Source organism: Aedes aegypti, chromosome 3 (genome assembly GCF_002204515.2).
Source record: "Aedes aegypti strain LVP_AGWG chromosome 3, AaegL5.0 Primary Assembly, whole genome shotgun sequence".
In the NCBI taxonomy this organism is placed as follows: Eukaryota; Metazoa; Arthropoda; class Insecta; order Diptera; family Culicidae; genus Aedes; species Aedes aegypti.
The window spans coordinates 181,303,397-181,331,227 of NC_035109.1; the positions used below are offsets into that span (position 1 = coordinate 181,303,397).

Consider the following 27,831-nt stretch of genomic DNA (forward strand, 5'->3'; position numbering starts at 1 on the left):
ATGTTATGCTGATTTTGCGTTTTTCTTCTGGTTGGTTGTATGATCCATAATGCCTGGGAATCTTCTGTTGAATGATGACTGGTTTGGGGATCGCGGATTCTATGGTGCCCACCGTCACCGTCGTTGTTAACTTATGTACACGATTAGAAATGTAAACATAAATGAAATATATTTCATTTATTTTGGAAGTAGGGGAAGAACACCAACTTTCGATTGAGCACTAATTTTCGACCCATTCATACATTTCTCGCATAACCTGTGATCTCGCCCTAAAAGCCATTGATAATCAAGTGTGTAGCACCTTGATTTGAAGCAAATGAAAGGACCAGGATGTAAACTATCATCACTGGGAGATATAGGAGTATCTTCTCTTCATCGTAGCATTGTTGAATAACGTGTAAACCCATTCGTTTCGAGTTTTTATGCTTCTTCGTATGAAAATCCAACTATTAGATCCCTCGTGAGTTGAAAATTAGTGCTTTTCCCCTAGTTTAAAAAAATGTCAATCGTAAGATTTCCAAGTGCATCTTCTGGAATTCAATTTTCAATATATTTTAGTTTAAAGTTTAAAGCTCCACACTACAGAAAAAATACAAACGACACAGGGTAGCCAGTGAAAAGTAAATTTTAAATTCCCGGTTTTTTTTTCACGGAATTTCAAAAATTTTCCCGGTTTCACTATAAGCAAAAAAAAAAGTTTATTGCGAAATTTTTACCATATCAAACGACTTCAAGTACGAGTTTTTTTTGGCCATACACCAAAGCATTACTATTAGGGTAAAAAAAAATTATACAGAAATCGGCTTTCCCGCATAACCCTCGCATTATATGTGATCTCGCCCTAAAAGCCATTTGTAACCGAGTGTGTAGCTCCTTGTGTCTAAGCAAAGGAATAGACCAGGATGAAAACTATCACCACTAGGGGATAGAGGAGTATCTTCTTCTCACCGTAGCATTGTTGAATAACGTGTAAATCCATTCATTTGCTCGGTAACAACAAGCTACACATGCGGTTACCAAAGGCTTTTAGGGCAAGATCACAGGTTATGCGGGAACTTATGATCTCGCCCTAAACGCCATTGGTAACCGAGTGTGAAGATAGTTGTTACTGAGCAAATAAATGAATTCCCACGTTATTTAACAACGCTACGATAAAGAGAAGATGCTCATCTATCTCCCACTGGTGATAGTTTTCAACATGATCCATTCATTTGCTTAAAAACAACGAGCTACACACTCGGTTACCGATGTCTTTTGTGGCGAGATAATAAATTATGAAAGATTTGTTGCCGCCACTTTCAAATTTCTTTTCAGAAATAATAAAAATAATCATTTTTTTTAATAATCGATTCTTGCCCCCAGTTACCCTACACTTTTACAAAGCATTTGAATTTTGATGAAATTCGGCCTAAATCAATAATTTGGTCTAACTCCTTTTGTTTGATATCCAACCACTGTGCGTATCCCGCACATGGGAGAAAATGTCCTTGCTCTCTGAGTTCCGTCGGGAGCTCATTTTCCGAGACCGAAAGTCCCGAATCGAGCTTTTGCCGGGGCATTTACAAGGTTCTGCCATATGACTCAACGATTCATCTCGCGTTCCAGATACTGACTAGCAGTGATTCAGTTACATCACAGACTCCGGCGGAAGCGCATCATCATCTGACACGATTCGGTGGATAATCGCGCGGTCAAGGCTTTTGGGAAGTGTTGTAATCGGGAATGGTTCTATATGGGGCCTGTCTTCTCGGGGGTGACTCTTGATATCCTTCAGAGTGGCGCCAATTCCCATCTCAAGCGACGAGGATTAAGGGAGAGCATTGTTATTACTTTCGTTTTATGTTTCGGAGGTGCTTTTCTTCGCGTTATCTCATTTTATGCGCGGGAAGTGAAATTTTATCCCCCCATTTCCGCTTGAATAGCGCGCTTCGTCGTTCGGTCCGGGAGGAGCATAGTGTTTTAGTTAAGCAGTGCTGACGACAAAGTTCAAAGTGATTGATGAGCTTTTGATGTTGGAGATACGGGAGGAATGCAACGCTGTCTGTTGTATCGTGAACTAGTGCTTTTCTCCAGGAGGATAATGGTGATGTGTTTGTGAGTGTGAAACTGTGGCAACAAATTGCGGTAATGGATCATTTGCAGTTGGTGAAATATGTCACCCACGGTGTGGCAAGGGTCTCTGCATGAAGAACAGCGTGAGTGGAAGTGAGGGCACTGCAATAAAAAATTTAATGAAGGCATTCTTGTGGCAGTCTGGTCGCATAATAGCGCAAAGGCCGGTGGAAATTGATTCACAGTGATATAAAGTTTATGAAAATAATGGCTGCGAAATGAAAGCACTAGCCAGTGATACATAGCTTTCCTGCGTTTTAAATGAGTGGGTTCAGCCTGTTGGCCAAATAAATTATTAACCCGAATAATAGTGGCGCAAGTGCAAAAAAAAGGCTTGAATGGAAATGGTTGTGATGATTAATAAAAGAATTTAAAACACCACCGCTGTACGTATGTGACGTTGTTCATTACCATAGGATTAACTGCGGCGGTTATGATGGCTTTATTTTCGGAGCAATACAGAGCGTGACGTGAAAAATGGAGCAAAGGATTATCAACATCGTTTTTGGATTACTGATCATCATGCAGCATGGGGCCGGCGATGATTTGGGTAAGATTTTCGAATGTCATTAACAGTCTAATTTTTGAACATAATTTATCAGAACAAAGATAACCTACTGTACAATATCCCTCCATCACTATTCCAACAAAGTATTTCTAAAGTCTTTCGAACATTCACTCGAAAAAATTCGTTTAATATACGCGCGAACTGTTCGAGCTTCTGTAAGAACGCAACCAATGTTGTGTGAAACTTCCAGCTTTCTAGGTAGTGATTTCAAGGTGGAAATTACTATGGATAAATTTTGAAAAATATTCCACACACGTTAGTTCTGTAATGTATGTACAAAATTTTCATCACATAGCGGAAACTCAGCGGAAGCCTTAATGAAGGACGTTGCTGAAGGAACGAATCTTTTTTGAGATAATTTTGTTTAAGATAAGATTGTTTATGTTAAAGATTGTAGAGGTTTGCCGGACCATAATCTAATATGAAGCAAAATAATGACAAACAAACTCATGAATATATCTGCTCTTATCCGTCGGATTGAATTGGTGTCTTCAGCAAATTTCTTTATTATGGTTTGAATAATGAGTTTTCTTTATGGGATGATAAGTTCGCACTAACATTCTAGTACTAAAGTGTTTGGAACATTTTCCTCAATTTCTCCATAGTTATTTCCATATGTAGGTCTTTGAGCCACCCTTAAATCACCACCTAGAAAGCTGAAAATTTCACAGAACACTAGTTTTATGGTAAGGAGAGTAAAGAAGGTATGGGAGGTTAAATTTTCGAACATTTTGAAATTTTGAATTGCCCTACTGGCCATCCATTCATTATTATGTGAGATGGGTCAGGTGCTGCGAAAACCAGGAAAAATGAGCCGTCGCATGTCTAGTTTTGGTACAAAACCTGACATGTCCCCCAATCCAGCTTTTTACAATAGCTATAAAATTGCAATTTTGTATTTTTTGCCAACATATTTTATAGTTTGGACTTAGTAGGCAATCTTTTGCGTTTGTTGGATTTTCATTTCAATGTTGTGATGTGCTTTTCGTAATTTGATTTTTATATACTCATTATATATATTCGTTTAAAACGGTTCTTATCTCATTCTAGTTCAGATAATCTTCTTCCTCATAATGATAAGGCAAATTTTTGACGCAGCAATGTAATTTTTAATATGTATCTGAAATTATTCGACAATTCCAGCGAATTAATTATTTACCATCGGGTGGAGAGCTTCGTCAAAAATGTGTTGATACTCGCTTTTTTACCAAGCTTTTGAAAAAAAATGTTGTGAAAAGGTCATATTGACTAGATACATTCTTACTGAAACTAACGAGAGGGAGGATAGAATTCATAAAATCCTGAGCATGAACCTACCTCAATACTGAGAGGAATTCTTGATTAAGAGGAAGAAGTCTTCAATTGGCATTCAATTGACATTTTTCTTTTTGACATTCGTTTGATCGCTCGTGTTGCGAATGTTTAATGGAAGCGCTGCCGAATATCAGCGAAAACGTGTCAACTACCGTGATTGCTTACAACACTGATTGCAACACCCCTCGAAAAGCTTTTTTCTAGAATCACTAAAACAGCAACTTTTGGTCTCCGGTGGTGATGATTAATTTTACCCGAAATTACGGTACCGTAAAATGGGGTGAAGTTGATCACTTTTGAGCGATTCTGTTTTATAATTCGTAGTAAGATGCATGTATTCTTACCCAAATATTTTTAAAACCTGTACTGGTTGGATGTTTATCGAATTATACAAACGAATTTTTTACGAATTGTTATCATAATAACAAAAACATTTTTTAGAAATCAAAAAATGGAATTTTCGATTCCGGGGTGAAGTTGATCAATTACTGTGACACGTTTCCTAAAATAAAGAGACATGCTTTTTACTAAATTTGGGATCACTGATCCCAAATCAAGTCTCAAAAATCTTACAACTTGTTGATAAATCGGTCAATTTTAGAATTGAATGTTGTGAAATCCAGAATACACCAAATAAAACGCCTAAAGGTATGCGATTTCCTTTTGAAATTAGCAACTCGCTCACAAAAAGAACATTTTTATCACCGAAAATTTTTATCCTCAATGCAAATATGAAACTGGGTTCACAGAACAAATATGGAATGTACGAATCAGTTTATTTAAATGGTGTCATTATATAGCCTTGGCAATAGTCGAATGTTTGGGGTAGAAGCTTTCAATGGTTCATCGAACATTTCCTTAAAAATCTGTTTTTCCATGATATAACTATCTTGAACGACGAACCGAATTTGGAAACATCAAGAGTAGCTATCAGGTAATACGATATGACATAACTTGTGATAATCGAAAACGGATAATAGCCCTCTTGGCAGGTTATACATGTGGGTACGGGAATGATCAACTTCTCCCCACTGATCAACTACACCCCGAATTACGGTACCGTAATTCGGGGTTTCATATAGCAATATTTAAAATGGATGTTGCCGAAACTCGGATAATCGATTCTATACTTTATGCGAGTAGTATTTTGTACTGAAAGTTTTATAGCATAATCCTTATTGCTCAATACGTACACATGGACAAAACACGAAAGTGAAAAGAAAAGTTAGGACTTGGTAAATCGTTAGCAGGTTGAACTCTTTGCCAAGGATGGAAAATATCGTCTCTAGCGACTAACAACACAGTATTTGAATGGTCTAAGAGGGCCGTTGTTCTTGCAAAAGCATGATCGCAATACCTCATTACGCGCGCTTTGTTAAGATATATGGAACATCTGATGCACTGTTTGTCGCGGGACAAAGCGTTTGTCGGATATTGTAACATGTTGCGATTAACGTTAATCGGAACACATCCACGGCATTAATTTTCGCCCAAACCATGCCAGATAAACTTCCGGATCAAGAATTGCAAGCTTAGAGTCGAACCTCGGAATTAAAGCTTTAAGATCTTCCAAAAATTATGACTTCGGTTTGCGAACATTTGATCGTTATCACACATGCAGAACACCAAGGGTGCATTTCAAGGTAGTATGCTGCCGTTGTACGCATAATTGTCCCAAGTTCCAAAATATGAAACCGGGAAAAATGCGATTTAAGATATTTGCACAATTAATACGGAGATGGAGGTTAAAATAAATTTGAAAAATATCTTCACAATAATATGAAGAAATGTGTGTTTCTAAGAGTCATGAGTTGGCTTAAGCGAAACATTATGAATTTGGTATGAAATTAAAAGTGAGACGGTTATGCCTGGACATACGAGAGGTACCGAGTTTTGTGGGAATTTCAACGTATAAGAATCCCACTAACTGTAGCAGACCGATTTTGATTAAGCACACTGCTTTTGATGGTAGCTTTGACTTGAATTTCATATCGAATGTGGAAGATCTGTATTGTAAAGCCTATGTTGAGGGTCCATACGAAGGCTCATGTGGCATTTAGCAAAGTGGAGCTGTATGAGGGCATGTATATAATTGTGGTTAGAAAGGAGCTTGAATGCAAAATTATGGGAAAAGTCGTATGTAAGAAGGAGAAAAGTGCGAATATGGATCGAGTGAATCCACTATTTTTACGTTTGAGTGGTTCCAAATTCACTCAAGAGAAAATGGGTTGAGGCCAAGGGTAATGTCTGTGCATTCTTTACAACACTTACAGTGCATGAGATGGTTTTAGTGTGTCGTCGGTGGTGCGGCATCCCTTAAAGCCCCAAACGTAATGATAGCCAAACGGCAACGGAAAGCGGAACCTGTTCGCCAGCATGAACTATAACACACTTGTCGACTCAGTGTTGGTTCACTTTCATTGATTGACAGGCAAATGTTGCGATTCATTTTGGCGAACCGGTTTTGTTGCCGTTTCGCTATCATTGCGTTTGGGCCTTAACTCTCTGAGTAACCTTTTTACCATCTAATACCCAAATTTTTATTTTCGATCTAAATATCATTTTTAGTTATCTAAAATCGTTATAAACACGTTTTGGGCAATGATTTATTTTTATTCGCAAATTCATGGATTTTGGTTTTTGATTTTAATAATTTTTAATTTTGAACATCCCAACCCTTTTTCATTTTTTTCTTGAAGCCTCTTCTAGTTACTGATTTTTGGCAATAATAAAAATTTATAAAAAACTTTTCTTGTATGCGTGTTATGAGTCAAGGTTTAAGCCAAAAATAAAATCATTTTGATTTCCGAGCTACGAAAAAATACACAAAATTCCAAAGTGTACCCCGTCTGAAGGCGGGGTTGGGTATTAGAGGGTTAAGTCTGGTTGCGGATTTTCCACTTCTTCTTCTTTTTCTGGCGTTACGTCTCCACTGGGACAGAGCCTGCTTCTCAGCTGTTTATGAGCTGTTCTTATGAGCACTTCCACAGTTATTAACTAAGAGCTTACTATGCCAATGATCATTTTTGCATGCGTATATCGTGTGGCAGGTACGAAGATACTCTATGCCTTGGGAAGTCGAGAAAATTTCCAACCCGAAAAGATCCTCGACCAGTGGGATTCGAACCCACGACCCTCAGCTTGGTCTTGCTGAATAGCTGCGCGTTAACCGCTACGGCTATTTGGGGGTATTTTCCACTTGTAACAAAAATATCCCTCGTTGCCATGGTTACGTAAATAACACATCGATTTATGCATGCGTTTCCCGCTTTATTTATCGATCTTGTTCCTGTTCTTGAATGGTATTGAGTTGGTTTATTGGTAGGGTGTAGGTATCAATGTTTGTAATGTACCAGTAGATTGGACTGAGGAATAAAACGTACATTTTTCGATAAAAACGACATGTGTTATTTTTGGTGGATAGATCACCTCTAGTTTAGTTGATTTGCCAAATTTCAGCTTTTTATTATATCAAAAAGACATATAAATAATAAAGTTTACGTAAAAAATCAGCTCCCTTGCACCAATAGTAGCCGTCGTGTTCCAGTAGTGGATCAACGGTTGGAAGCAGTTTTAAAAATGGGTGTATAAAAATGAAGAAAAGTCCCAGAGATGATCTTTATGCTTCATTCGAATGTTATTAGTTGCTGTTCCGAGGCAAAAATGTTAAACCATTGTAAAAATTTACCATTTTGTTTAAAATTCCTTGTATCTCTCCCGAACGTCTACTAATAGAGCACTAGCGCAACTACTGGAACACGTGTACCAATGGTGGCTCAAGCGTTAAAAGAATAGTTTTATCACTCTTTTTATATTTTTCCCATAAAGTAGAGGTTGAAATCTTTCTGGTAACGCCAAAAGATATCTGTTCAGCCCTTTCGTTATTTTGTTATGATTTTTTATGACTTAGGTAGTCCTCTAATGGCACCGGTACCCTTTATAAAAAAACAGCAAAAGTTGATTACCACCAATACTTTTAATTTCGAGCGAAGTCTTTCCTGGCAAAAGTCTCCCGTGGAATTGACGCAGAAAGAAAAACAAGCTAGTTTCTACGCTTCGTGAAGTAGTTCCTGAAACCAAAAGAGCCTTTTTCAAAATCATTCTAACCAAAATACTCTCAATTTAAACTTTATTATTTATGCCCATAAAAAAATGCGAAAATTGTTTGAACGTAAATATAGCATCCACATGCGTTATTTTCATTGTTTTTGATAGTGAATGTAATTTCTTATTATTGTAGTATATTCTGACACAACTTCGCTATCTAGGAAAATTTTTGACATATTTTTCTTACTGTCCTAAATAATGCAATAATGCAATTAAGTTCAAAGATTTTGTCCGCCCAAAGCTAGAAACAGCGTCTAATTGTCATATACTCTGGTGAAAAACTTTCTACCTTAAAAAATCACACTTTATTGATGGAAATTTTAGCTTGTTTGGTATCAGAGGATGGAGGAGTTCTTAGACAACGTGTTTTTCATAATCACAATAAAATATTTTACCAGGGTCATAGTTTTGAGGGCACTTGCGTCTTATAGGTTTGATATGTCTTTGTTTTTTGTTAAAGTGGAATAAAAAATAAATACGGAGGCCTATAACAGATTTTTGAGAATGAAATTTGTTCCCTCGGTTAGAGACAACTTATATTAATACTAGCTCATAGGTTTTGAGCAAAACGGAGCCGCTTATCACACTTATATGAAGGTTCAATCAAAGCTCTCCAAAATGAGCCGTTTTTTTTTCGAAAATATGTTTAAGTCTCCAATTACCCAGGTATGAACCAATTCGATCATTTGATATGGGCGTATGCTAGAGACAAGGCTTGTGTAGTTTCTCACGCCATCGTTGATATTTAAGAAGCTTTCATCACACAGATATTGAACTCGACGTCCGCATGATAAAATTTTAAGGTATGCTTCCAGATAGTGACAAAGTAACACGACATGCACTATACAAAGGACACGGGATATACTACAATAGATCAAATATTGGTCGCAGGGGTTTATGTTCCGAACAGGAAAAAAAATGCTTCAAATTCCTCTCTGGTAAGGTGAAAGTAACAGATAAAAATCATGTCCAAAGCGAAATATTGAGTCTAAATAGAATAAAGAATACTAGTAATGATTTTTTTTGTATCATCCACATTTCCTTTGTTAAAACTACCATAATACATGATATGACAATTTTCGCATTTTTTATGGGCCATACTGTATATTAATTTGTTCTTACAAACTATAAAATGAAAATATATGTTTCATTCACATTGGCTCAACATTTTCCTGAGTCACATTTGCTTCGCAAATATCAACACAAATCTAGCAGTCGGTGGTTCTAGAAATGCTTCCGGAAGCATCACATTCCAAAATCTTAAAATGTGATACCGTCACCCCATTGATCCATAAGGATTACTTTGGGCCAATATTTTTACAGCAAGCTAATGCCCTAATAATGAAAACAATGTGCCAAGCGTGGATGGACAAAAGGTCGAATGGACGAAGGGTCCAAATTGTACCGTTGAAAGGATTATCGTACATTCAGTTGCTAACATTTAAATCACAAATTTCTCCCTTCTCATCTGAAGTTTTTCCTTCTTTTAGATAATAGCTGTTCTTCAGAACTATCGCTTGTATTACTGAATGCTATTATTTTCCAAACAAAAGATTCATTTTCTGAATGTCGGTTGTTATTATTTTGATACTCCAAAGCATGAAGTTATTCCCAAGCAACCAATAGTTCGGATTTTACTTAAGCAGTGAACTCAAAAGTTCACTTCTAGTAGAATTTGAGTTCCTATGAAACTATATTGCTGAATAAGACAACATAACGAATACTAACAGAACTGGATTCTCGAAAAAGTAACTCATAAACTTATCAACAACTAGAAAGTTCCGAACAAATTCGAGTCGAACCTCGCCCATACTTTATGGTAAACATCATTCTATTTAAGCAAGTTAAAGGAACTTTATGTGAACTGAAGTTCGGTTAATTACTTAAAAAGTAAGCTGCTTAAGCCAAAACATGCCCTTTCATCTGAACTTTTGGTTGCTTGGGTTATTATTAGCTTTTTATTTGATACATTTTCAATAGAGATTTGTCCTTTTTTAAAACATTGGCTGTTCTTTTGGAGTTATACATTATAGTGGTTTTATACTGTTGTAGACACTTGTATCCGACGGTTATTCCTTCGTTATAATCGAGTGTTCTTCATAGATTTCACTTTTACATCTTGCCTGTATTTTTTTTAATTGAAATGTTGCCTTCTGATAAATATAGGTTGTTCTTCATGCTTTACAGAGTTTATAAGCATTTCAATTGCATTTCTAACAAAGGATTTTCCTTCTTTTGAAGTTTTGCTGTTTTAGGGCTATGCATTAGAGTTTTATCTGACTGTTGGTTTCGACTGATTTAAATTAGCATCAGGGAAAAATAATCATCCTCTTTCTGGAATTAGGTCCCAACTAGGGTAGAGTCTGCTTCTCAGCTACACTAGCATTCACTGAGAGTTTTTCTGATAATTTGATCATTTTTGCATTTGTGCATCATGCTTTTTATTAGGAGATGATCTGCAACCCGAACCGATGCAACACTTTATCATATGCAGAAGAAAAAGCCAAGGCAAACTGCTTCTCCTAGCCGTCTTGAACATTGTTACAGGGAACCAGCCTCCGCAGAGCAAACCCTCTGCTCTGCAGTCAACTCATGGCGGCACGAGTGCCATGCACCTCGATGCACTTAGAGTTACCGTTTTGTCTCAAATTCCGAACACTCGGTTTTTGTATGGCGATGTGGCTGAAATGTTTCGCTGAAATATGTCATCAAATTAAGAGGAAAAGGCAGTCAATTGCAATTCAATTTTAACGTCTTCAAATCTATATTATACCTCTGGAGTAGTGATGATTCTCTAGTTTGAGACCAGTAGAACTAGCTCAGATAAATCTATTTGCGAAATTATTCATTTGAATACGATTTATTCGTGCTGTTCGGAATTTGAATCAAGGTGTTCGGAATATGAGACAGAATGAGCACAGTGTTCGGCATTTGAATCAAAATGGTGTTCCATACTTGAACGTAAAAACAATACTAAATAAGCTAAAATAAATAATTTTATCGGCACACCCAACAACTAACAGTTAGACTTAGCGAATAAATTGAAATTTTTCCAAATATCAGCTAATTTATGCCTATCAGATGCATTTGAGGTCACTGTTGGCCTTAAGTGTTCGGAATATGAGTCAAAACGGTACATAATTACCAGGAGAACAAAAATGAACTAACGAGTCTCCAACTAAACCGCTTTTCAACGCATAATAATCGTAGTGTGCTGCGCTAGGTTCACAAAAATTCTGAAAGCGCGCGCTAGGGTAGATTCAACACATGCGCTGCTCGGTGCTACGCTCGCCATCGGTATCCAAGTTGTAAACCAACTGCTCAGTAACGATGAGTCTCTACAGCTTTTTTACCTTATTATACAGGTGTCTAGATGGTCTACATGGTACGCTCGAAGACGCGCGATCCGGAAGTTACAATTTCGATTCTCGTTTTAAAATTTTGTCTTCACATCAATTATTGTGCTGTTTTTGAGCAACGTATGTGACGAAGCGCATGAGACGCATTGAGGAATTACCCTAAAAAAAGCAAGGAACACCAACATAGGTCTCAAAATGTAAAGTGCACGGGTGAGCATGAAAGGAATGTGGCTCTTGCACATAACGCTGCAGCACGTACACAGTAACTCTGGATGCACTACGACCTTTTCAGTCTTACAAAATTTCACCCCGAAAAGATCGTTGACCAGCTAAAATTGAACCTCCCTCAGTAAGGTCTTTCTGGAAATATGCGCGTTTTCTTCGCGTCTATTTAAGCTGTAGCGCTTATGATAACTTGCTTTTTTATCTAGAGTATAGCCTTTTGTTCTTCCTAAATTGTTGTCCATTCGACCTTTTTTGTCATTCGACCTTTTGTCCATTCGACCTTTCGTCCATTTGACCTTTTTTGTCATTTGACCTTTTGTCCATTCGACCTTTTGTCCCTTCGACCTTTTCTCCATTCGACCTTCTGTCATTCGACCTTTTGTCATTCGACCTTTTGTCCTTCGACCTTTTGTCATAGATTCCTAGTAGGTAAATCGTCAACATCAATACTTCATACCGCACAAAAATACAAGTGACAAAAGAAATGTGATTTAGGGAAAGTATATCAGTTATGGCTGTGGTTCCCTATTTGGCCATATCTGTTTTCACGAAATCTTTCACATTTTGAATATTTTTGAATGTTTTAACATCAAGATTCATTTGATATCAATGTCCAGTGACCAATATGCATGGCTAAGTAAACTACTAAAACTCTATCAAATTTGGCGTTGAATGCTTTCAAATACATCCAATTTCATCATATTTAAAAAAAGATAATTTATGAGTATTTGAATTTAGGCAAAATTTCGCCTATCTCAATCAATTTGCCTATCCCCTGTACAGTACCGTAGTGTTCTTTATGATGTGCAACAGGTAATGTTCTATATGGGATGTAAAGCCAAAGTAAAGTAAAATGATATTAAAACAATTTCATACAGCCTAACAAAACCTATCAATTAAGCAGATAGGTTAGAGAAATACATAGTGGGACAGATATGCATAGAAATTCAGTAGCGAGAAAGTTATGCGTAGAAATTCAACAGTGGGAAAAATTGACTTGCTATGCTTTTCATAGTCTTAAAACAAAGTATACTTTTTAAAATTGTTTTCTAATAATATAGACTAACAAAAGCTTTTAGGCTAAAAAAAATACTCAAAAATGACGAAAACTAACATGGGACAATTATGCGTATAACGGCAGTATGGGAGGAAACCAAAATTTCAATATATTGCTAAATTCTCAAAAGTGGTTTTTTGAGGCTGAAATTTTGTACAACTCATATCGCATGTTGGGTGAAAAGTCAAAAAATAATTTTGAAAGTAATTTCATAGTTAGTACATTACGAGGATCATGTATAATCTCAATTTGACTGTTATGCGGTTACAATTACCAATGTGACAAAACAACTTGGCATTTTTTTTTTAATTTTCTAGAACATTCTCACAGGTTTTAGTAAGTTGATCGAAAGTTTGTATCATTTGATGACACTCCCCGGTATTAACTATAAATTGTCAAGAATGTCGAATGCAACAAATATGCTGTTATGGGCAGCGCAGCGCTATAGGAATCTGCAATTTTTCATACGATTATAGTGAAAAAAAATCCATTTTTTTCACCTGAAATACGTTAAAAAATATTCTTATTTCCAAAATTATTTTCAAACACTAACACTTATGTATCTTGACTACTTAATAAATAAAAAAAATTGGGGTGGGTAATGTTTGCTACATTACCGCGGGGTTGTTTTTTTCTATCTTTATTAACGAGATTTTTAGCCCTGGGCTAGTTCATCTCGGGACCAACGGCTTTACATCCCTTCCGAAGGAAGACGTCACTGAAAAATTTTTAGTGACTATCTCGGGGATGGGATTCGATCCCAGGTCCTCGGCGTGAGAGGCGTGTGTTCTAACCCCTACACCAGGTCCCCCCGCAGGGTTGTCGTAGGACTACTATGAACACAACTTTGATCAATTGTGGGTCGGACTGTAACAGTGCGGTAGTTTTTGCAGATGATATGATGTTTGATGATAGATGATAAGGACTGTTCATTTTATAAAGTGGAACTACGTTTTTGTTATATCTTTTTGATTTATTGGTAAAATCAAAATCGGGTTTCTGTACATCGTTCAATTATTATTCAACAATGCTATGAAAAAATAAAATCTTACAAAATGCTTTTAGTTGAAGAACTATTTTTTTTCCAGGGACTCCTAAGAAAAACTGTTTGTCAAAGTTAACCATTGTTTTACGCATAACAAAAATCAAATTGTATGTTGGTATCCTTTATCATTCTACTAAAGTTAACGCTTTTAAAAAAAATCAATAATATTCCACCATTCTCTGGTCATTCTAATGATTAATCCTTTATGGCCAAATTTGCGTAAACACCATTCTTTTACTCCCAGGAAAAAAGTAAAGTAAAAATCAAATTGGTTTAGATTACTAAAGAAACTATATTTGTATGAAAAAGAGCTAGTCGTAACCACATTCTAATGTATAAAATTGTCTCTTCATGGTCGTTTTATTGAAAAATCTTGTACGCATATTTATCGATCTACTGCAAATTGTAAGCATATTTTTCTAAATATTTTGATGGGTAATCTCAAAACAACCCATTATGAAAACAATACATGGAAAATAAATTCGATTTCATTATAGCAGTGTTCCCAACTTTGATGATTGTCATTGTGCTTTGAAAGGCATTCTGGATATAAAGCATTTGTTTTTCTATTGTGCTTTTAATGTGATGTTGGGACCAAATCAGCAACTCTATGAAGCCGTAGGATATTTTACTCAATAATACTACATTAGTACTTCCGTCAGGACGTACTTTAAAACTGAAAACTCTACTCATATAAGTTCCAATTAAATTTAAAATATTTTTTTTTCTAAAATATCAGTGAAAAATGAATTTTTGATATCTGGAAAATTGTTGCTCCGAAAATAACTTGATATTTTTCTGCAGGCTTTTGATTGATGATGATTTCGAAGGTGCTGTGATTGTGAGTATTCAATTGCGTTATGGTTTTGAGGGAGATCTGTCATTTTGTTTGAAAGCATTTGAACTTAAGTTAATTGTCGTAATTGCAACCTTCCTTTAGCTTCAGAATGTAATGATTTGTGAATTTAAGAACAGTGAGGAACTCTCCGTTCGGGACAGTGCCCCAGTCATCGATATCGTCAACCGTAAATTTCAATTTGCCGTTTTGTCAATTCTTCTTCTTCTTGTCATAACGTCCTCACTGGGACAGAGCCTGCTTCTCAGCTTAGTGTTCAATGAGCACTTCCACAGTTATTAATTGAGAGCTCTCTTTGCCAAAGTTGACATTTTCGCATTCGTACATCGTGTGGCAGGTACGATGATACTCTGTGCCCAGAGAAGTCAAATAAATTCCAATTACGAAAAGATACTGGACCGATAGGGCATCGAACTCAGACACCTTAAGCATGGCTTTGCTTTGTAGTCGCGGATTCTAACCACTCGGCTAAGGAAGGCCCCTATTGGCAATTGTCAATTATTCATAACAAATCAGGTAGTGTATGATACTAACAGAAGAATTAAGAGTTTATAGCAAGTATGTGGTAAACACATTAGGAAATATTACACAATTAACTCTTTAGAACACATTTGCTTTGAAAAGGATAAATTGAATTGTTAAATTCGAGTAACACGGACACATTTTGACGGCGCACAGGTTGAAATTCTCCTGGCCCGATGAGGTTTGCGGTAGCGATGACGATGGGCGCTTCAACAATCAGTTTTGGACGATTTTCTTCAGCCATCTAGTATGAATCTTGCGTTAGCGCACCGATTCCTTCAGAACCAATTCTGAAAGCGCGAGTCAATTTAGAAATCTTGAGCGATTTCACGCTGAACGCTGGATTTGCAGCAGCTTAATGTTCAAGAGTTTTGTGACCAGGGATGGGAAATGTACTGTAGCGAACATTTACCACCTCGACATTCACATTTTTCTACACGACCATCAAAATCCAAAGCAAACCATGACCGCTCAAAATAAAAAAATGTCACGGCTCTTCAAAACTGTAATCTTCTTCTTCTCAACGTTTTTTCAAACCCGAATGCGAAATGACTCGAGCACAGTGGTGACACGATTTTTCCGTTTTTAGGGGTTTTGGATTTTTGCTCGATAAAGGCAGCATGAAGTTGAACTTGTTTATATGTATCGCAACGAAATGATTATGCTCTTGCACAAGCGAAATATTAGCGATGGAATTATTTAACATATTTTTCAATCATTCACCTCGAGATGGCTGCCCGAAAACGATCACAGTGGGGAGACAAAAACATTCAAGCAGTGTGTGAACCGTTGGTAGCGCAACGCCTGATGGTATTCATGCTGCTGCTGCTTTGTGTTTTGTTGACTGGCAGAATCGATGAACTGTGGTAAATAGTGGTCACAGTTCCCAAGCCTGTTTGTGACACAGGTAACGAGGAGCTGAACAAGTTCGGCGGAGCTTTTACCAACTCGAAAGCGAAAATAGAATAAAATCGAATTCAACTTTCTGATTTGGGGATTAGGCTATATGAATTTGATGTCTTGATAAGGGATGTACAAGATGAGCATTATGCTGTAACTGCAGCAGTGTCCTCGGAAACATCCTCAAGTTGCCGTATTGTCAATTATTTGTAATAAATCAGATATTGTCTGATGCTACAAGATGAATTAAGAGATTAAAGCAAGTTTATGCCAAACACTTTAGGAAATATTGCACAAATAACTCTTTAGTACACATTTGTTGGCCCTGAAAAGGGCCGATTGAATTGTTGAATTCGAGTAACACGGACACATTTTGACAGCGCTCTGGTTGAAATCCTCCTCGCTCGAAGAGGTTTGATGATTCTCTGATGCCAGCCACAGTTTCCCGGGATTTCACTTCACTCTTGCCGACACCCAGTTGTAGTCTCCGCCGATAAATTTGTCGATCACCCGCAGGGAAGACCCGTTCCGTTCGTTTAGGGCTGCGATGGCGGCCACAACAATCTCATTCTTCTGTGGACTGCTTCCTCTTCTTCCTCTTGGCGGTGGCAGCGGTGATGGCTTTGGCTTCGGACGGCATCTTCTCTCGGTCGCTCGACGGTCAGTTCGATTTGAGCGAAGCAAGACAAACAGGGGGGTCCTTCGCTATCGATGTCTGTGCCTGAGAAGCACACCCGGTCAGAGCAAGCAGATCTGCTGCCTGCTGAGATGCGATCCAAGTGGATAGCAAATTACGTCAACTTTTCTCCAGCACCCTTATTTATAGATTTGCTTGAAATCTACGTTCTCTTTTAAAAATGTTATTAAACTTTTCGGGCAGATATGTGGGATTCAGTAAGTAAACGGCATGAACCTTTGATGTCTTGTCTTTTGATTGAGGTGCTAATCAAGGAATTTAGTTAATCCAACAAAAAGTTATAAACGTTAAAAATATATCATGCCAACGTAACGCTCTTGGTTTTAAAATCCCAATTTCACTCCTGTATAGAGAAGAAAGACGTAGTCCTACGTCAAAAAGCAAACAAAAATCAAGTTTACTTACACGAGTTTTATTGTCGTGTACAGGCTACGGGACTCCAGCTGGTTACGATGTCCATAGAAAGCTTGATCATGTATTTGATCTTCGCTGTCCCCTGCTTGAAACCTCTTTCGGTATCTCCATCGATCGTCATATTCCAGCTACTATATTGTGTATTTATAATGGTATCAGTAATTTCAAAAGTTTGAACAAAGTAGTTGCGAATCCATGCCTCAATGTTGGTATTGTGACAGAAATCGATACAATTGTCAATCGTGTGACTTCTAAGACAAGTTAGTATTGAGATCGAGATGTGCGTTTTCAAAACTGTAACGAACCTTGGTTGTTCCGTAGGCTTGATCCCCCAAGGAACCACTTTCAAACAGCCATGTTACGATATGCATGCATACTTCGAAGTCTACTCGCTTTCTGATCCGCTAGTATTTGCAGCGTTGAACGATTGAATGCCTGTATGCATTTTACAAGCTTTTGAAGTACTGAAGAGCTCATGAATTTCACGACATCCTTCCTTATCAATGTGTGACAGTGCTCTGAATTTTCCTTTATAAGACCCTTCTGATCATATAATTTCACAGCGTAACAAAAATGACATGCGTGTCTCAATGATCAAATTATGTGTCTCGAGTAGATTTGGGGTTGCTGAATCTGATGCCGTTTTCAGAAATGTTCCAGCACGTCACAATTTTTAGCTACAGGTCACCAAAGTTGTATAAAACACTGGTTTTATTGATGTTTACATAACATTTAAAGTATAATTTATCAAACTTTTTTGTGATCTAATCCACTCAACATGCTGTTTTGCACTTAAACTTTCATTTTGGATTACATTTGATTGAAATTTCGCGATTAAATTTGGATTAAACCGATTTTTTCGACATGCTTGCTGTCTCCTTACAAAATTCGTCGTTTCTCTTATATGGGAAAATACAATACTTTTTTAAACCAAAAAAATAAATTTTCCGCATCGAAAATATTATAAACTTTGCCGATAAGTATTGTTATAGACATAAAGTTTGAATTCTGTGGCAAATTAAGCAATTAAATTAACTTACAAGCTGGCAAACTTGCATGCAAGTTGGCTAAAATAGTCATTTTTTACATTTTTCACAGACAATATCTCAAAAACTAGACGTGCTATGATATTTTTGAAAACGGCAATGGATTCAGCAAGTCTTAATTGAGAGAATAGCGGTATTTTGGTTCTTGAGACAAAAACGTGTTCCGCAGTGTTTGCGGTACGCCTCCAGCTTACCCTGTCTAATTTTACTCCCTTTTGTCATTTTAATGAGAAAAACATGTTTCTGCATTCTTATTCTTGTCGTGGTGCAATTGCTGTAAATTAGCTATTCATCTTTTCCATGGAAAAATCGTTCTTTTGTCGTTTAGAAACTAGAAGTTTCTTCGTCAAATTTTCAACGTGAGTGTCTATGGTAGCCATTATGTTAGGAACACCCAACATGCTCAGAACGGATTTTAATAGTTCCAGATCAGTTGACTGTTCATAAAACGCTGCATATTTCTCGAGTGTCTTTCATCAGCATTTGTTGTTTATTAAACATGTAGGGGACTGGGGGTAATATGCCCATGTTAAGGAAAGCATCAATTTTAGATGTGAAAAATATTATTTTATGCTCCTTTTTAATTATGGCTGGATAAACAACTTGTTTTCCATTAAATCGTTGAAACAGCTATCAATTTTAGCTCTTTTGGGCTTTATAAATCAATTTTAAAACAATGCACATTGGGGAAATCCGAACCCAAAGGTGGAAAGAATTGATAACTTTCACAATAGAAAGATAAAAAATAAGTTTTATAGCTCATTCGAAAGGAAATTTTCTCAGAAATCGATTGGTGATGGTTTCATGAATGTGGGGCCACTCTGGGATAAGCTATGGTGCCCGTTTTGCCCCGATTCCTTGAAAATTTTAGATTTTCATGTTGTTTTGAGTAAAACTGTTTTATTGTGGAGATCATTACCCATGAAATCCATCATTTCTAGTCCATTCAATAATGTTTCACAGAGAACGTTATAAAAAGATGGAAATTTAGGGGATTATGGGTCCAAATGTACAATGAAATATTTTTGAAGAGGATTTTTTGTTTTAAATTTTTTCAAAGTGTTTTTATATTGAAATAAATTTTCAAATAGTCTAATAATTATGAATATAGCTCGCAGAAATAAGTTGTATTAAAAGTTTTAGAATATGTATGATCATTATTTATGCTCTATGCAACATATTGTGAATAATTTACCTTCTTATATCACAAATTCCAAACATTTCCAAACGATGTGCGATAGTTGGGGGAGCATATAGTTTTTTGGCTATTTTTGCCCCAATTCCCCTAAAAACGATTTCTTTCATAATTAATTGAACAGATATCTCCGAATTAAATTTATTATGTACTAAATTGTTTATTCAGTAGTTGATACAGTTTTGAAATCCTTAACTATAGGAGATTATGGGGATCTTTTACACATAAATTAAAAAAAAAACAAATAAAAACAATCAAAAATGGATCCATTAAGTAACCATCTGCAGTTTTTTTTTTCTGATTGAAACAAATCACTCAGAATTAAATTAGTTACACAATCATACCTGAAGAAATTTCATGAGAATAAAATTGCATTTTGAGAATAAAATTGCGTGGAAGTGCCCAAGTAGCTCTGCCTGCACCCTACTACTGAAAAAGTGATCATAAACAAACAAAGTCTTCCATATATTTCAATATGAAACATTTTGATTGAAGATGCTTGAGCTTGATTGGCCGCCCGTGCATGCACTCCAGTATCGCCAGATCAGCTGCACTTACACAAGGAACCAACCGAATGACTGCTTGGGACTAACAGGCATCCTCAGTGTATAAGTGCTGGTGATCTTCTATTTTTAGGCAACAATGGCACCTGCCACGTCAGAATGCTGACCAATGAGGGGAAGGGGGAGGAATTGATGATGCATTGAACTGACTCCCACGTAGACCGTATATTCCACTGCATCCACGTCAGTTTATGCGGGAGTGTATGGATTGGGGGAAAGGCATGGCAGAGAGGTTTGCTTTTGTGGTTAGCAGACTGCCTATGTATCAGGCGTAAGAAAGGCGTGAGCGTGGAAGTAGGAAGCGTTAGGGAAACGGTTTCTTGTCCGTCTCTGGTTCTAGCGTTTGCTATGAACTAATAGTTTGAGTGTGATATATTTAGAATGAAAGATAGAAGCAAGTGAGAGATATACAACTACAAAGTACGAGGAAAGGGACGGGCCTGGGATTGAACCCATGACCTTCTGCATATGAAGCAGAAGCGGTAGCCATCAGACCACCAACCCCGTCTTGAAGATGTAGTAGTTAATAATGCTTAATACAAAATAAATTGACGCTTATATTGAGCTGTTCGGTAATCCAATCCGCATGGTTATTAAATTAATTAACTCATTACGCATGGTAAATATGGACAAATCATGGGTGAAATTATGAAAAAAAACCACGTGCTCGGCTGGGATTTGAACCCAGGACTCTTGTATGCTAGACGAGTGCTTTACCAACTAAGCTACCGAGCCCGTAAAGCGCTCGTCTAGCATACAAGAGTCCTGGGTTCAAATCCCAGCCAAGCTCGTGGATTTTTTCATATTTTCACCCATAATTTGTCCATCTTTACCACGCGTAATGAGTTAATTAATTTTAATTTCTTCGTGTTATGCATTTTAGAAGGCTCTTGCATGAAATTCAGTCAAACAGATGTAACCATAATTACTGTTTACAATATTAACAAAGTATGGTTCACCATGAGGAACATTGATGTCAACCAACAAGCAATCTGTTAACAGCAAATGTAGAGGAAACATAACAAACATAGTAACTATAAATTATACTAATGAAATGAATGATCTCATGAAAGTGAAGCGTTCAATGCCCCACACCACTGCTAAAGCCTCTCTGTGAGACTGCGGATAATTCTTCTCTGAGGCCGTAAGTGCTTTCGAAGCACACGCAATTATCCTGGGTGTGTCATTCACATTGTATTGAACCAATACAGCTCCTAGGCCAACAGCAGAGGCATCCACAAAAAGCTCCGTTTTATCTGTAGTACTATAGTATCCTAACGTTCTGATCGCCTCTAATGCATCGGTTTGCATTGTAACAAATTCTGTCTCATCCAGGTCTGTCCAATAGAATCTTTCAGCATTCGCCAATGTTCTCAGATGTTCAGTCTTAGACGCTCGATGGATGAGAAACTTGTCCACAAAAGTTATCAACCCGAGGAAGCTCTTAACCTCGGCACAAGATGCGGGTCGTTTGAAATTTTTAATTGCTTTCATTTTCTGTTGCTCGATCCTCCACCCATCTGCAGTTAACTCAAAGCCAACAAACGTAACGTTTTGACTGCCAAACACGCATTTCGAGTAGTTGATTTTTACATTATGATCTTTTAACCTTTCCTGTACTTTAGCCAGATTCCTATCGTGGGCCTCTTTCGTATCACCAAAAATCAACACATCGTCGAGATAGTTGCATACACCTTCGCATTCGGCCAGAATAGTGCGCTCCATAACCTCCTGGAAAATATCCGGTGAATTGGACAAACCGAAAGGAAGTCGCTTGTAGCGAAACATGCCGAACTCAGTCATAAGATTGGTTAAGTGTCCGGAACATTCATGAAGCTCTATGTGGAAAAACGCGCTGGATAAATCAATGGCAGAAAACCATTTCGCGCCTTCCAACTTTGCGAGGATCTTGTCCATACTTGGCATAGTGTATGGACTATGGACAATATATCGATTCGGACCTCGTAGATCCACGACGAGCCTGAAGTCGTTCGGTCCCTTCGGTACAATCAGCATGGATGAACAAAACGACACGTCCATATCCGCCGTTACACGCTCGATAATATCTGATGTGATCAATTCCTCGAGTCGTTGGCTCACTGCCTGCTTCATGGCAGTCGGAATGTTCATGTAAATATTACGACATGGTGGCTTGGACGCATCATAGCTTATCTTTACGGCTGGAATGTTGAACTTCGGAAATGCACTTTTAGTGCATACGAAAGCAATGTTCTGCCAGCTATTTTTCTTTTCTCCTTCGAAGCTGGTAGCATTGAGTGGAACTTTCAATCCGAGGAGTAGGATGCTGTATCGGGTTGCCGTCGACCTACTTAGTAGTGCACGCATTTCTCTGACAACATAAAACTTTTCCAGGAAAACTGGACGATCTTCGGAAATTCGGAGAAAAGCTTCAAACGAAAATAATACCTGTATGCCGTCCGCCGTGGCATATGCTTTCAACGGTAGATCGCTGCCGGGTTGAATATCATGTAATCCTCTACTGTATTCCATCGATTCGGTCAACGTATTGACCTGCGCACCTGAATCGATCAGAAATTCGCATGGCATACCCGCCACCGTAGCATTTATAACTCCGCTGTCCATCAACTCGTACACTTCCACCAGTGTTGCATTAATGACTCTGCTGTCCCTTGGCTCGCAAATTTCCGCCGGTGTAGTTACATCATTTGAATCCCTCAATTCGGTGACCTGATGAAGCAAATAATTTAGTCCACGTACTATATAAGTTTCACCATAATGGGCTGGAACAATATATCCCAAGGTATTGTGATAATTTCGTTTATGATAACAGCAACAATTTTAACGAATTCACATTTTATTTATTGAAAAAGAAAAAAAAATGAAGAAAGAACGGAATGGAATATTGTTTGATTTAATCGCCCATTGGTGATCAGTTACTCATTAATCTTTCATTTCACTTACAGATTTTCCGTCATTTTCGTCGTCAAGTTTTGTTTCTGGTTTTGGTCCAACAGCATCTACTTCCAACTGTTTTCACGGAGCTTCCGATCATCATGTAGTCGCCGGTTCCTTGGAGCTACTGGCAAGTTGCAGGCTCTTAAGAGATGACCGACGCCGCCACAATTGTGACACGTTAAGTTAACGGCAAAGCATCTTTCCGCAGAGTGGTAAATACTGTTGCACCGTGTACAACGTTCTGGAACAGATGAGCTCGAGCCTCGCCAAACTCTGACGGCCGGCTGGCCTCTTCCCCCACGATGATTTGACCGCTGATAAGGGGTTCTACCGTATGCTGGAGTTGTGTAACTTGCAACATATCGTGACGGACCCACACTTGTTTTCACTGCATTTACAGTGACTGCACATGGTTCAGCGACGGCTTGCTTCTTGGAGACATATTCCTCATTCAAACGAATGGTTTCAATTTCTCGGACCTTGTCAATCAGATTAGCAAGTGATCCCTTCCGGCTTATCATTTTGAGCGCTGCAATTCTTACTTCTTTATGCTTAGCCTGCTCAGCCACGGTGCTCAAAATCTCTTCGAATTGCTTGCCTTCCGAATACTCACATTGCCGTGCTGCTAGGCCTACTCTCCTGATAAACGCTAGATCCGATTCATTAGGCTGTTGTGTCATGAGCGCAAGCTTTCTGCGTTGAAGCATGACATCTGAGGTAGATGCTAAATAGGCCTTGAGGCGAAACATGGCATTGGTGAAAGGATTTATTTTCTCTTCGGGAGCGTCGCTGGATGATTCGGTCACCTTGTATATTTCGAGAAGCTTCTGGCCCGCTTTCACTTTGAACACCGTGAATTGTGTTGCCTCATCCATAATTCCTGCCAAAGCCAGTGAGTTCGTCAACAGATCGTGCCACGCATCGAAATCCAGCCTGGAAATATCGTCGCCTTCAACACTCGCTTTGCATTCTGGAACATTGATTGAGGACACAGACATCTGGTTCATCGATGACACAAATCGAGTCAGCTCGATAGATGTGTCGTTCTGACGTTGCATCAGTCGCCTGGTACTAGATGGTCCTAGATCGTTTTCAAATTCAATGCTGTTCGCTTCCTCACATTCACTTCTGGTGGACGAAAGGCTCGTTTGTAAGGAACGAATTGTTTCCTGCCCCTTCGCCAGTTCTTCTGCAAGCATAGCATTGCTAGAATTGGCTTCAGATAGATCTCTCATAACCGCGTCAAGCTTAGAGCTCTTTTTCTTTCTGTAAAATTTAATTTCTTGATATAAGTTCTATAATCTCAGTTTTGCGATTGCGTAAGGGTGATTGGAATGTGTTGCTAATTATGTACCAAAACTCATTTAATTTTCGCAACAGCTTACCTTATATATTTTTTTTGCTGTATTGTGCACAAAAGTTTAAATTTCCACAACGGCTCTTTTTTTTCCATTTTGTTAAAAAATAGGCTCATCTTGATTTTTTTGCCATTGATCGCTTCTCAATTTATTAGGCTTACCTCAATTTTTTGCCTGGTAATTGCAATTGGCTCACCATTTTTTTTTTTTGCCAACGTCGAAACGGCTTTCCTCTCTTTTTTTTGCCATTCGATATCAAGTACCACAATTGGATAACACATCACCCACGCACACAATTTCACCTGCTTTACAGCATTTTATACTTACTTATTGGTAGCATTTGCTACGCCATTGTCGAATTTGGTATTATGTTTGAGATTGGTGTCGTATCGCCTGGATTCCATTTTGTTTTTTTCTGGTTTTCCCGATTAGCAAACACGTATTACTGCATCAAGTATCGAACACTGAATGCCAGGTCAAACAAATTCAGCAGACTCGAATGATTGCAAGCAAGCTTTGCGGCTTTGTGTGCTCTGTGGTTCGCACTCTTTTCCTCTCTCATTCACTCTAACTGAATCCTTGCTCTGACAAATTATCGTTTGGCTCATACGAAGCAGAAACTCACGCTCTAATGAAAGCTTCCCGAGCTGTCTGTGCTTCGTTGTTAACACCATCTCGCTTTCTCTCCCATAACACAATATGAATGTTCACCATGGCTGCGTAATTTTGCACGGTAGATTTTTTTGTGAGCTTTTCTCTTCACACTTTCGACAACGCTTGTTGCACCCGATCAACTCGGATTTCCATGCACTCTTTCATTCGATGACCACGTTTATTGTCGTTTGCTTTTTGATCTTTCCCGTTATATTTGTTGGTTGTGCAAATATTGCGCTACATCTACACTTATAGGGTAAAAGCACCGGTTTTGGCCAGCCTAAGAGAAAATGTCAATAACAATTAAATGGGAAGCCGTATTTATACTGCACATATGTCAAATGCAAGCTTTCAATCCATATTATGCGTGTAAAATATCAAAACTGAGCTTAAACCATTTTTTCACTTTGAAAATCCCATTGGTCAATATAGGACAACGAAACCAGTTTCGACCAGAGATTTAAATTCGGTTCCTAAATTGGCCAATTGCATTGATTTCTCATGAGAGTGGCCAAATTAGGAGTGCCCTGGCCAATTTAGGTGTATGGGAGTTAAAATTATAAGGAAAATGAATTGTTTCTCTTATGTTTTGAATCAATTTGGACGAGTAAATGAATGTAGGTTTCAAGCTGATTGGCTATGTAAAACTATGTATAATCAACTATGGCTACAACTGGCGTATGGCCAAAACCGGTGCTTCTACCCTATTTACACTTTTTTTAGGGCATTCTGCCTAAAAGAAATTATGTTTTGAAGCTAACGTTCAAATTAATACATTTCCAATCCTATTTATATATCCCACATGATCTATTTAGGAAAAATCTAGAATTGAGCATTAACACTTGCATTATCACTTTTATGATAACTTTTTCTGTAGTGTATGATGGCAATTGGAATATTGAATACCAAATATCCATAAAAAGACAAAATTATTTCCCAAATAATTTCTTGTAAAATCCAATTTGACTCTCACGAAATTGCAACAGTAATGATTGTGTAACTAACCTGATCCTGAGTAATTTGTTACAATCAGAAAAAACAGTTTTTTGTTGCAAAATAGCCAAAAAACTATATGCTCCCACTATCTCCTATCAATGAGGCTAACGGCAATCGGTCATTTAGATCAATTTCGTTTACCCAAACTATCGCACATCGTTTGGAAAGGTTTGGAATTTGTGATATAAGAAGGTAAATTATTCACAATATGTTGCATACATAATTATCATACATATGCTACAAATTTTACTACAACTTATTTCTGCAAGCTATATTCATGATTATTTGACTATTTTAGAATGTATTTCAATAAAAAAAACACGATGAAAAAATTTAAAACAAAAATTCCTCTTCAAAAATATTTCATTGTACATTTGGCCCCATAATCCCTTAAATTTCCATCTTTTTATAACGTTCTCTGTGAAAAATTGTTGATTGGACTAGAAATGATGGATTTCATGGGAAATAATCACCACAATAAAATAGTTTTACTCAAAACAACATGAAAATCTAAAATTTTCAAGGAATTGGAGCAAAACGGGCACCATAGCTTATCCCAGAGTGGCCCCACATTCATAAAACTATCACCAATCGATTCCTGAGAAAATTTCCTCTCGAACGAGCTATAAAACTTATTTTTTATCTTTCTATTGTGAAAGTTATCAATTTTTTCCACCTTTGGGTGCGGAATTCCCCAATGTGCAATGCTTGCTTAACTGCATATGTATTGTTTTGCGGGGTAGAACGCCCCGCTTGAGTTTGGTGTTACTCGTGCTGTATAGGGTGATCAAAGTATTTTGGACAGACCGTTACGCGTATATAATTTGGCTATTTACGGCAAAATCAAATGGAAGTGGCCAAATTATTTACGCGTAACGCACTGTCCAAAATACATAAAACACCCTATGTACGCACGCAATCATGCTTGCTTATATGCTGCATACATTCGGGCGTTTGTTCAGAAGTTATTGTTCAATGATAGTATACATGCTGATGCGAAAAATGTGCTTTTTTAAGGTACCAATTTGCGCGTAACATTAACGCCCAAGTAACAATGAAAGCTGAACAGCAAGAGTATTTGCTGAACAATGGCTGATTAATGGTGTACAAGGCTGAACATCGTGACAGCTGAACAACAATTTGAAGAAAGGCTTATTAAACACTCTTATTCAGCAGTATACTCAAAGTTGAATATAAAATTGAACAAGCTATTTTCCATCTACAAATTAACTTTTGTTCAGCCTTCCTGAATGATATTGATTAAAGGTTATTTAAAGCTTTAATCAAATCAACAGCCATTGTAGAAAGTGTCCAGCTGTTGGTTGACAAAAATATACACACCAACGTTTCGGTAAAACACTAAATTAATGATTTAAAAACTGTTTAAACGAACTCACCGAACAACAAATTTTCACATCCCGAAGCGGACATGCCGTAAACACACACGGGCCTAGCGTTTGTCGAAAAAGAAAAACACCTGAATTCGGCATTCATGAGCTTGAGCAACAACAAGATAGAACAACCGCTTATGAAGATTTCTTCGTCGCATTTGTAATAAATTGTACGGAATCGTAATCATTACCAACTTTCGTTGACAACAATTAAACAGCAGTAATTGAAGATTATCGAGAATTCAGTTTTAAAACAAAAATGACAACACACAAAACACTAACTTTAGTGTTTTTGCATAGCACTAATATCCCTTCTCCAGCCTCAATGCAACCTTTAACATAGCCATTATTCAGACAAGTCAATAAGTTATTCTCTTGCTTTTAATAATGCTCACACAGTCTCATGTGGAGCAGATGTCAAGGTAAGTGGTTATAAATCAGTGGATCCCAGTTCAATTCTCAATTGTTAATGTTTACTAATCTTCATCTTTAAATTCCAGCACATATCTCCCCTA

The 27,831-nt window shown here is 37.5% G+C and overlaps 1 protein-coding gene across 1 annotated transcript in view; it reads left to right on the forward strand.

Annotated features, from left to right (window-relative positions):
* The first annotated feature begins 1,632 nt into the window (after positions 1-1,632).
* The window catches only part of LOC110678974, an 80,833-nt gene continuing 54,634 nt past the window's right edge, over positions 1,633-27,831 (forward strand). The window contains exon 1 of the mRNA XM_021852723.1: positions 1,633-2,662. Within this exon, the coding sequence (XP_021708415.1) occupies positions 2,590-2,662 (73 nt within the window). The 5' untranslated portion in view covers positions 1,633-2,589. The remainder of the gene's footprint in view (positions 2,663-27,831) is intronic.